We start from the raw sequence: 12,658 nt of genomic DNA on the forward strand, positions 1-12,658 counted from the left end.
GTGCAATGTCAGGGATGAGGATCGGAACCTCCAAGTCCATGGTCATGGTCCTCAAATGGAAAAAAAAGATGGAAAGCTTTCTCTCCAAGTTGAGTCAGAGTGTAACCTTAAGCAGAGGAGTTTCAATATCTCAGGGTCTTGTTCATAAGGATGGAAGTGGCGTCAGCAGTTTTGCGGATGTGGTACTGGTCAGTCATGGTGAAGAGAGAGCTGAGCCAAAAGGCAACCTGCATTCATGTCATCACCTAAGGCCACAAGCTTCTGTAGAAACCAAAAAAACTAAATCATGGGTACAAGCAGCGAAAATTAGAGTCCTTTGAATGGCATTTGGGCTGAGAATTAGAGATAGGGTGAGGAGTGCAGACATTTGAGAAGAACTCAAAGTAGAACCACTGCTCTTCTGTTTCAAAAGGAACCACTTAAAGTGGTTCAGGAATCTGATTTGGATGCCCGCTGGACGCAACCCTGTAGAGATTTCTCAGACATGTTGGCTTGAATCCTACCTGGCAGGTAGAAAATTCTTTGTGAGTTGTGGTAATCAGATCTCAAAGACACATGATGTCCAATATGGTGTTCCACAATGCTCTATCCTGGTCCACTGCTCTTCTCAATCTATATGCTTCCGTTAGGTCAGATTATCTCAGGGCACATTGTGAGCTACCACAGCTATGCTGATGACACACAGCTGTACGTATCAATAGCACCTGATGACCCCGACTCTCTTGATTCACTAACAAAATGTCTTACTGGTATTTAGGAATGGATGAATAGTAATTTTCTCAAACTAAATAAAGAGAAAACTGAAATCTTAGTAATTGGCAATAATGGATTCAGTGAGGTTATCAGAAATAAACTTGATGCATTAGGATTAAAAGTTAAGACGGAAGTAAAAAACTTAGGGGTAACCGTTGACTGTAATCTGCATTTTAAATCGCATATTCATCAGAGCACTAGGACAGCATTGTTTCACTTAAGAAACATAGCAAAAGTTAGACCTCTTATAACACTGAAAGATGCTGAGAAATTAGTTCACGCGTTTGTTTTCGGTCGACTAGATTACTGTAACGCACTCCTCTCAGGACTACCCAAAAAAAAGACATCAATTGATTGCAATGAGTGCAGAATGGAGCTGCTAGAATCCTAACTGGGAAAAGAAAATCCGAACACATTACTCCAGTTTTGATGTCACTACACTGGTTAGCTGTGTCATTCAGGATTGACTTTAAAATTCTGCTTATGGTTTATAAAGCCTTAAATAATCTGCTCCATCTTATATATCGGAATGTCTGACATCTTATATTCCAAATTGTAACCTCAGATCTTCAAATGAGTGTCTGCTTAGAATTCCAAAAGCTAAACTTAAAAGAAGTGGTGAGGCGGGCAGGCGGCCTTCTGCTGCTATGCACCTAAAATCTGGAATAGCCTGCCAATAGGAATTCACCAGGCTGATACAGTAGAGCACTTTAAAACACTGCTGAAAACACATTACTTTAACATGGCCTTCTCATAACTTTACGTTAACCTAATCCTGATACTCTGTATGTTCAATTCATCATAATAACTATTCATGGTGGCTCTAAAATCCATACTGACCCCTACTCTCTCTTCTGTTTCTTTTTCCTGCGCCACCTCCACCTACTCAAATCATCCTGATGCACCAACATTGATGGACTGAAAGCCAGAAGTCTACGTGACCATCATCATCAGGTCCTTCCATGAAAACCCTAAATACAAAGAGGACTGTTTCATTTATGTTAGGTAGATTGCCCAGAGGGGACTGGGGGGTCTCGTGGTCTGGAACCCCTACAGATTTTATTTTTTTTCTCCAGCTTTTGGAGGTTTTTTTTTTGTTTTTTTCTGTCCACCCTGGCCATCGGACCTTACTTATTCTATGTTAATTAATGTTGACTTATGTTTATTTTTTATTGTGTCTTTTATTTTTCTATTCATTTTGTAAAGCACTTTGAGCTACATTTTTTGTATGAAAATGTGCTATATCAATAAATGTTGATTGATTGATTGATTGATTGATGTCAAACCAGGAGGAGAGACACCTTGGACATGCTGGAGAGAGCTGGCCAGGGAATGCTTCAGTATCTTACCATAGGAGTTTAGGCGTGACTGTGACGAATAAACAGCAGAAAATTTATGTATGGATGGATTGCATTTTGGATACCCAGATTTGAGGATTTGCTGATTTCGGTGGTGAGGTCTGCTCTGTGGAACCAGACCTTAGCTATTAGCTAAACGATAATGTAAAATTAACAGATTGCTGTCACTGTCCTACTCCACTGGCAGACTGTGCGACTCTTCAATTCCACCCTGATGGGATAACGTTAGCATTATATAAAGTTACTGTCTGTTATACCTGCTCTTTTATCACTCTTTAATTTAATATTGTTTTTTAATCAGTATGCTGCTACTGGAGTATGTAAATTTCCCCTTGGGGATTAATAAAGTATCTATCTATCTATCTATCTATCTATCTATCTATCTATCTATCTATCTATCTATCTATCTATCTATCTATCTATCTAAAATTTTTAAAAAGGTTACATCAAATGATTGATTTCCTCATTGCTGTAATTAAAGTACATTGTTATGTTGTTAAAACGCCATATTGCATACCAAAATACCACATTGCAATTAGTTGCTTTCTTCCTTCAAAGAAGGAAGCCCTGTCGGGGTTCAACTGAGTATATTTCAATGGACTGAGTATTATCTGCTAGATAAGAGGGGTCTCTCAACTTTCAAATGACACCACATTCCACTTTCTTTTTTCATTTAAATATTTTAAGATTTTTTTTTTTATGTAAAGTAATTTTTGAATCTTGCGACTATCATTGTTTTAATAATTTAATCATTTTGAATCTATGTGTTCCCGACACATTTCATAGTTTTTGAAAGCTTTTTCCCGCACCTATGGAAATAAGAATAACATCCAAAGTGCTTTTCTCAATTAAAAAGGTTATTGAATTTTGGAATGTATTCTGCTGTAACATACGTGTACAACATAACTGTAAAAATTCTGAAAGAGAAAAGCTTGATCTTTATTTTGAGGGGTAGACCATGCATATCGAGTGAAGGATGATGAAGTTATGGCCAGTTAAATCAAAGTAGGCGGCAGTGAGTTTAGGTGCTTTAGAATAAAGGAAAATGAAAGTGCCAAAGAGGAGTACAGAATCACCACAGGCCAGCTTGACCTTTTAAGAAGCTTTATGTTAGGGAGCTAACACAACACCTGCGATGTCACCTAACCAGTCCATCACTGTTTCTCAGTCTTGCGGCCACATTTCCCATTGAAGTGTTTGCCACATATCCTCACAGACAGAAAATAAACTTATAGTATCCACTATGAGCCTCTCCCGCTGGCCGTCCCTTACACCCCGAGGGTAGGTGCATTAATGCCTTGGAAGAAACAAGTGCTTTGCGTGGAATTTGAGAGTTTAGGGCACACCAGCAGTTTTTCTGGAATGACAGGTTCTGCAAGTGGCAGATTGAAAAGGTGCGCTGGCCCTCGGCTTCAGACAGGTGAAGCAGAACTGCAGACAGCTACCAGGTAAGTGCCTGCCGTGTTCTGGTATCACTCGTGTAAATTTGGAAGGTGGCAGGAATCTGAATTTATGGCTCATCCACTGCAGTGCAGTTCAACTGCATGCCCAGCCCGGTGTTGGAAGACTTTTGATTATTCAGCAAAACTCAGGGTTAGCGAGCAGATTGTGAGGCTCTGTCAGTCGCCTGCTAATAGCACCCATGCAGAGAGCAGCAATGATTGAGAAATCTGCTGCATGTCGGTCAGCTCTGCAAGAGTCGTGAGAGACCCCAGAGAGTCCAAGGTGGGTGCAGCACATTCAGACGGGTGACTCCCGCCATTCCAGCACATCCCTGAGTGACAATCTCCTGCTGAAGTGTCACAATGCTGCCGTAGTGCTGCTCCTTCGTCAAGGAGATTTGCTCACAGTTTACAGAAGTAAACATATTTTCGTGCTGCAAGGGTTCAGGATGAGACGTTGGGACGGCAGCCCAGCTATTAGCTAAACAAACGAGCTACATGGACTGAAAGGTCTCCTCTCGTTTGTCAAATTTCAAATGCTCTTCTGCCTTTGGACTTTGATTTCTGCTTGCAGTTTCTTTGTAGGGACAGCAGGTTGGGATGTGTTTTTAGCTAAGGTGAGTGGTCTTCGCTTAGTTAGTGTCGCAGGCTTAGTGCTACTTCAGCTTGTGATATTCCATGCTTCAGCTCATCAGTTAAATACAGCTTTACTCGTCGGGCATTACAAAGTGATATATATATATGTGAAATACACTTTCAAAATATATTACTATCTACATAAATATATTTAGATAATACTATAAAATGCTTTAAGAATAAATATATTACATTAACTACATGTAACTATTACCATTATATATTGCAATATATTCTTGAAAAGAATAACATATTCATTTCTTAGTATATCTGAAAATAGTATGAATGATATACTGTATTATGAGATATATTTTTGAGAACAACTATGATTGATTGTTAAACGTATTGTAAATTCTATTATACATTCTGCAACATATTTTTAGACATTTCAAGTTTTTGTGATTGTTGCGTTTAGCTGTGCATTTTGAAAATATATTAACATGGCTTTAAAAATATCATCTCAGGCGCTTCTTACATTGAGATCAAATGACACTGTGCAACAGCAGAAATTATAAACGTATTAACTACGTCCAGGCGTCCAATAAGAGCATAAATTGCCACCTAAGCACGTTGGCAGATCAATTAACTTGAAGTTAATAAATAATAAATAAAATTAATAAATTAGAAAATCATTGAGACAACTGGGTGTAGCTACCCACAGGTAGAAAGTTCTGCTACAGTCTCTGGACACACAGTGTATTCCATGATTTATACACAACATATTTAAAGATATGTTTGTTACAATAAAATCTTAAAAATACATTTGAACTACCTACTGTATATGTTACATTATTTTGAACGATAGTTCCACATATTTTCTGGGTATATTCTAATATGGGGCACTAACTGCCCACTCTCACTGGCCGTGTGTCAGTGTCAGATATACAAGGCCTTGACTGTCACTCGTGTGGACACCATCACATCACTTGCTGAAATTCTCTGCACTAATGGAGTGTATTGACCAGGAAGATGAGACACAAGAGAGGAGTCTGGGGTGGACTTTGTTTCTGAGTTGTCTGCAGATCAACGTCAGCAAGGCCAAGGAATGGCTTATTGAGTTTCAACGTACCAAAGAGCCTCTACGCTGGGTCGCTATTCATTATTTATTTACAGTTATTTTCTTAGCTGACACTTCTTTCCAAAGCAACATACAAAAGAAGTCAACATAATCAATTAAATGTTAGTGTGGGGGACTGTTTTGAACAAATGTTACAGGACAAGTTTACAAAATTGATCATCACACATGAAGCGAGTTATAATTTCTAGATTACAAAAACAGTTAACATTAGTTAGACAGAAATTCAAGAATCTTCAAACACTTCTTAAGCACTCTGAGGAAGTTATAAGTTCGAATGGAGTCAGGAAGTAGAAATGGAGTTGGTACACTGTTACAAGTACTTGGGGGGGCTACATCAATGACAGGTTGGACTGGTTTCAGAGCACAGGGAAACTAGAGGAGAGCAGGCAGAGTAGGCTCTTTTTACTTAGAAGACTGTGTTCATTTCATGTGTGGTAGTGTCGTCCTTTACTTGTTCTACAACTCTCTGATGGCCACTGCAGTTTTCTAAGCTGTGATGCACTGGGCTGATAACATCATTTGAAGAAAGACCCACCAAACTAACAGGTTATTTAAGAGGGCAGGTATAGTTATGGGAAGTCATCCTGACCTGCTGGAGGTAGTAGTGGAGAGGAGAATGAATGCCAAACTGAGCACAATTGCAAACAACGCGGCACATCTTCTCTGTGACACACTACGCCAGCAGATAACTCATTTAGGTTTTAATTACACGTACTTATGTGGCTAACGCTTTTATCCAATTGGTTACATTTTTTCTCCAAATGGACTTGCTTATGGGCACATAATGTCAGTAACAGGATTTGAGGCCCAAAGCCCAGACCATTATACCACATTGCCTTACTATTCTGACAGAAATGTCTCAATAAACATTACTGGGGCTTTTTTATACTCATGGCTGTATGATTTATGGTGCTTCACTGGGACTGGGACTGGGACTACTCTTATCTTTAGCCAAATCCAAAATTATTTCTATCATTTTAGCTTTTTTTCCCTTTTATTAATTTAGCTATGTTTTTGAAAGAGGGTTTTTTGTTTATCTATCTATCTATCTATCTATCTATCTATCTATCTATCTATCTATCTATCTATCTATCTATCTATCTATCTATCTATCTATCACCATTGTACAGCAAGAGGCATAACTTCATATTTTTGGATTCTGCACATGCACCTCTCCTTACAAGAATGAAATATATTACATTAAGAGTTACAGATACGGTAAGTTTACTCACAAACTCCGCCCTCAGGTCCATGGCACCCACATTCCTTATTCCTCATGGCTGCATTCTATGGTCTGTACTCCTGGGTGAGGACTCATTGGTTGACAGCTCTCACACACACAGAGCCCACCCCTATGACTTTAGATAAAATCAAACCCGGATGATTTTGTTGGGGTGAGTCACACATTAGCTGGACACAGTCTCTGGGTATGTTGCATTGCGTGATTCAAGGTCATGGGAGCACAACACCTGAATACGATTGGCATCACTGGAGAAGCCTTTTAATGTGACATTACCTTTATGCAAACTAAGACTGCTTTACATGAAGTAAATGTTGATGCTTGTACAAATGCTGTCACCTCTCCAATAAAAATCAAACATTATTCATGTTAAATTCCCATCTCCTCCACAGCTAAATATTTGACTGGATCGCACTCTCAGTCATCTTCTGGTAACATTTTTGATGGGATCACTGCAGCAGGTGGAGGAGTATCAGATTTATTGCTTAGTTTCTAACTAAAAGTTTTCAGAAGCCACTTTTTTTCCTGGGTTTGTTCCTTCTTTGCCCCGATGCCTTCTGATGATTTTCTACAGTTCAACATTGGCAAGAGCTGCCAAAAGTCATATTTTAACTATCATATGACCTATTCGAAATTTGATGTCAGAGCATGTCATCATGTCAAGTTCTGCCTAATCTTGTCGAATGAGTGAGGAATGAGTAAAGTGTCAGCTGGAACTGCTCATCCCCAACTCTATGGCAGGGACACTCATTCTGGTCAGCAGTGTGTCTGAGAAATTATTGACCGACAGAAAAGTGCAGTTTGTTAAAATTACCAATACTGGTGAATGCAAACACAGGTGGCAATCAAAAAACAGATTCCATTAACATGTATGATCACCCACCACCGTCAAGTCATCAGATGACTGATTGCAGTAGCAACTTTGATTTGCTTCTTGTTGAGCTCATTTTAAAGTCACCGTCTCGAGCCACTGGACTAAATTCCTTCATAACTTTAAACACTTCAATCACATCACCACTTAATCTTCGTTTGGTTAAACTGCAGAGGCTCAGCTCTTTTAATATATCTTCCTAACTCATCCCTTGTAGCCCTGAAATCAGCCTAGTAGCTCTTCTATGGACTTCTTCTAGTGCTGCTATGTCCTTTTTGTAGCCTCTTCATGGTCTTTAGAAACCCCGTAAACCCACTGAGTCACAGCTTGGTATGGCAGCTGTACCAAAGCTGAACAGGAAGCTCTTCCGCGGGTTATTAGAACAGCACGGAAGATCCCAGCAATTGAAGACATTTACAGATCACGCTGCTTGAAGAGTGTGTTTAATATTATTAAAGATCCATTTGACCCTTGTAACCATCTCTTTGATCTTCTGTGGTCTAATAAGTGCTACAGAACTATTGATGGCCACACAAGCAAATTCAGAAACAGTTCTTGTCCTAGGGCCATCCTTCAGCGGAATTGTAAATTTAAATGAGGCCATAATTTAAGTAATAGTGCAATACTGAATTTCCTTTCTTTTAAGTAACAAAGTTAAAATTTTTTGAATGCAATGGCAATATATATTAGAATATTAGAGCAATCTGGATGAGATCTAGCCATTCAGTCTAACAAATCTTGCCAGCCCTACACACTCAAGTCTTCTAAAATAACATCAATTCAAGTTTTAGAAGGTCCCTGAAGTCCTACTGTCCACTACTTGGTCACTTATTCCATGTGTCTGTGAATCTCTGGGTGAAGAAAAGCTTCCTAATGTTTGTATGAAATGTACATTTAACAAGTGTCCAACTGTGTCCCCGTGTTCTTGATGAATTCATCTTAAAGTCACAGTCTCAATTCACTGTACTAATTCCCTTCACAATTTTGAACAATTCAATCATTAATCTCTGAAAAGGTTGAGCTCTTTAAATCTTTCCTCATAACTCACCTGCTGTAGCCCTGGAATTTTCTAGGGCCCTCTTGTCTGGAGTTTTTCTGGTGCTGCTATGTCCTTTTTGTAGCCTGGAGACCCAAACTGCACACAGTACTCGAGATGAGGCCTCACCAGTGAGTTATAAATCCTGAGCAGAACCTCCTGTGACTTGTACTCCACACATCAAGGCGCTATATAACCTGTTAGCCTTTTTAAAGGCTTCTGAACACTGTCGGGAAGTCGATAGCTTAGCGTCCACTGTGACTCCTAACTCCTTCTCATAAGGTGGACTCTTGATTTTCCGACTGCCCATTGTGTATTCAAACCTAACATTTTTACCTCCTATGTGTAATACTTTACATTTACTGACATTAAATTTCATCTGACATAAATCAGCCTAAGCCTGTATCCTGTCCAAGTTCCTCCATGGTGATTCAATGGACTGTCGATTATCTGCCAATTCACCTATCTTGGTATCACCTGCAAACTTAACCAGCTTGTTACTTAAACGTGGTTACTTATATTGGGTTAGTTGTCCAATATCTGAACAGAAATTACAGCCCTTTAACTATCTCTTGTAATTTATGTTATATTCTGCTATTTCATGTTATTTTTGCCTTACTTTTAAGTGTTCATTATTTTTTTTGGCATTGACTTGAGTAGTTACTGGTGTAATTTTATTCTGACAAAACATAATGACAATAAACTGATTTGATTTGGTTTGATTGTATATACAGTATATTTGTTTACTGTATATGGTATTTCCTGCACATACCAGTCCATATCCTCTTCCTTTGATGCTTCCTTTGATGCCTGCTGAAATGCCCTCGCCTCATCTTCATTCCTTGCGAGGTGTGCCTTGCTCTAATGGTGTAGGTACCGCAGTTACCCTCCTCACACTTGTTGTCTACATCCTTGCCCTCATTCAGTTTTCTCTTTTGCTTAGATTGCCCATCAATCAATTCTTGTGTCTGGTATGAGACCTAGTAATGACCATCTGCTTCTCTGATTTTTCTGCTAGCTGCATGATGCTCAAGAGATGGCCATTTCTGATGCTCCATGTTTGTCTTGAAGTCTCAAAATCCATCAAATGCTCATTAAACTGACATTAGAACATTAGAAAGACACGGACAAGAACAGGCTATTCAGTCCAACAAAGGTCGCCAGTCCTATCCACTTAACTCCTCTTGAATCAACTTGAATGTTGAAGGTTCTTGAAGTCCTACTGTCTGCTACAATAGTTGTTCACTTATTCCAAGTGTCAGTGGTTCTCTGTGTGAAGAAAATCTTCCTAATATTTCTGTGACATTTCAGTACAATATTAGGATGATGCCAGGGACACATTTTTGCCAGCTACTCATACCTCTCCCTTCTCTTTCATCTTGCAGGTGCTGAGGTCTCATAAAATGGGCAACAAAGAATCACTAGAAGGTAAGAAGCCAACTGGCACCTATGAGGGCATCCATAGTGGTGTGAATGAAATACCTGCAAGACATATCAAATCATATAAGATCTGCTTATGACTAAGATAATAATGAAAAAAGAGTAAACAGGGGATCAAGTGGAGTAAATATGATCAAACAAGATAATACAAAATAAAAAAAGGAGAAAGTATTATTTTAATGATTTTCTATAACTAACATTAAGTTTCACCTCTGTAATGTCATAACAATTACACATAAAAAATAAAGAGACTTACGGCCTTAAGTACAGCCTGGAGTCTTCTTGGGTCTGATGTGGCAAGCTGAATATGCCTGGATTTGGGGACTTTCTGCCATTCTTTGCAGATCCTTTCAAGTTTTATCAAGTTGGATGGAGACATTTGTTGGACAGCTATTATCAGGTGTCTTCAGGGATGCTCGATTAGGTTCAAGTCTGGGCTTTCACTGGGTTACTCAAGGACATTCACAGTGCTACCCTAAGCTACTTCTGTGTTGTCTTTGCTATGTAAGCCTTGGCTTAGTCTGAGGTCCAGAGGGTTTACATTAAGGATATCTCTTGACTTTGTTCTGTTCAGCTTTCCTTCAGATCTCTCTCACCTCCCAGTCCCTGATGCTGCCACCACCCTGCTTCGCTGTTGGAGTGGTATTGGACATGTGATGAATGGCACCACATTATCTACAGACATAACAATTAGAATTGTGGCCATATAGCTCAATCTTGGTCTTATCAGTTCTGAGTATCTTGTTCCTCACCATCTGAAAGTCCTTATGATGTTTTTATGGAGGCTTCAAGTGGGCCTTCAGGTGTCTTTTACTGAAGAGTGACTTCCATACTGCCACTCTGTGATAAAGTCAAAATCAGTGGAGTGCTGCAATGACAGTTGTCCTTCTGGAAGTTTCTCCCATCTGAAAACATTGGTGACAATTGTTTCTTGGTCACCTCTCTTACCCAGGCCCTTCTTCCCTGGGTAGTCAGCTCTAGGAAGAGTCATAGTCATCCAAACGTCTTCTCTTTAAAAATTACGGAGGCCACTATGGTCTTGAGAACCTTCAATGCTGCAGCTTTCTCCTGGTGCATGCTTTAACACAATTCTCTTTCTAAGCTCAGTGTTTATTCACTTGTAGGACCTTCTATAGATAAGTATGTGCCTTTCCTAATCAGGTCCAACAAATTAAATTGACCACGTAAGACTCCAAACAACTCAACAACGATCAACAGAATGAGATTCACCTGAGCCAAGCAAAGGGTCTGAGGAGTTGTGACAGTGTGAGAGTTCAATTTTTTCATTTGCAAAAATGTGTAGAATCCCATTTTATCTTTGTTATTCTTGAGTACTGAATGATGCTTGATGAGAAAGAAAATGAACCTGAATGAATTTAGCACAAGCCACGACATAACAAAATGTGAACAAAGTAAAGGGATCTAAATGTGCACTGAAGACACTTTAAAGACACAGATAGATAGAAATGAAAGACAGTGTATAATAGATAGATAGATAGATAGATAGATAGATAGATAGATAGATAGATAGATAGATAGATAGATAGATAGATAGATAGATAGATAGATAGATAGATAGATAGATACGCAAGGCACTATATAACAGATAGACAGATAGACACAGACTGATGCTGGAGGCACACTTGTAACAACACAGTTCTTATTTTTCTTCTCCTTGTGGGAAATGCCTTCCCCGTTTCCCACAGGCACAGCACAGTCCCAAAAGCACAATCCCACACAATACTCCCACAGGCACAGCACAGTCCCAAAAGCACAATCCCCACACAATACTCCAGCAGAATGTAGTTTAAGTTAATTTGTTTTGGTTTCAAGATGCATATATCTTTGTGCTTTTTGTTACCAGGTGATTTCAGATGAGCTATTCTTTTTCTTTCTTTCTTCTCGCTCTCCTCCACTCCTCCTGTAACTCTGGCACTTCTGGGTGTGGTGAAAGGATCACCCATATGGACTCTGGAGCAGCTCCACCACCCCTTAGCAGTGATCCCAATAGGGCTGTAGACCACACCATCTCCCTGGAAGTCTTGCATAGGTCGGAGGGACCACTGCAACACATGGGGGCTGCCATCTAGCGTCCCAGGGTAGGTACTGTTCTGCCCACTCTTGCTCCCCCGGTCCTCTCAGTGAACAGGTGTCCTGGCCAGGCGAGGACCCCGGCCGTCTGTGACACCACATAAAAGGAATTAATAGGAAAAAGATTGCTTTCTGAATAATTAATTAAAAATCATAAAATGGAGAGCAAAGTAAAGATTATACCAAAACATAAACAGTTCACTCAAACTGAAACATGCAGACTAATGCTAATAAAGTGACGAAATAAGTCCCATGTTTTATCATGAAAAGTGTTCAAAAAAGGTGCTTTAACCTTTAAGGTACCTTTTCTGTTGGTGGACAAGTTAATATTGGAAGTTCCTAAATTATTAGTCTTATTTTCTGTGTACTGCCTGCCATACTTAACTTTTTTTAATCTTCGCTCATCACTCATGTCTTTGACCAAAGTCAAAGACAGAATACTTTAACAGATGCCAGGTGCTAATCTCTCCCCTTTCTGAGCTACAAATATGGCAGCCTGCACCCGGGTCACTTCCCCTGAAAGGGTTACACTTAAGAGTACCTTGGCAAAGGCCCAGAGCTGCCTCAAGAGTTGTGTTTTTGCTGGGATTTACGAATGTGGTGCTCCGCACCCAGATAGCTAACTTTGAAAGAGCTGCACAAATATTCTGCTTGTTATATTAATGCTCGTTAATCATTGCTTAATGTCAGTAAACAACAAGACAGCTTTAGAA

At 39.5% G+C, this 12,658-nt stretch overlaps 1 protein-coding gene across 2 annotated transcripts in view; it reads left to right on the forward strand.

Moving 5' to 3' along the window:
• The first annotated feature begins 3,499 nt into the window (after positions 1-3,499).
• LOC120515063 (interferon-induced protein 44-like) overlaps positions 3,500-12,658 on the forward strand; it is a 31,661-nt gene continuing 22,502 nt past the window's right edge. For both annotated transcript variants that reach the window (XM_039735780.1, XM_039735781.1), the window contains exons 1-2: positions 3,500-3,559; positions 9,800-9,842. In XM_039735780.1, the coding sequence (XP_039591714.1) occupies positions 9,818-9,842 (25 nt within the window). In that variant the 5' untranslated portion in view covers positions 3,500-3,559; positions 9,800-9,817. The remainder of the gene's footprint in view (positions 3,560-9,799; positions 9,843-12,658) is intronic.

Source organism: Polypterus senegalus, chromosome 14 (genome assembly GCF_016835505.1).
Source record: "Polypterus senegalus isolate Bchr_013 chromosome 14, ASM1683550v1, whole genome shotgun sequence".
NCBI lineage: Eukaryota > Metazoa > Chordata > Cladistia > Polypteriformes > Polypteridae > Polypterus > Polypterus senegalus.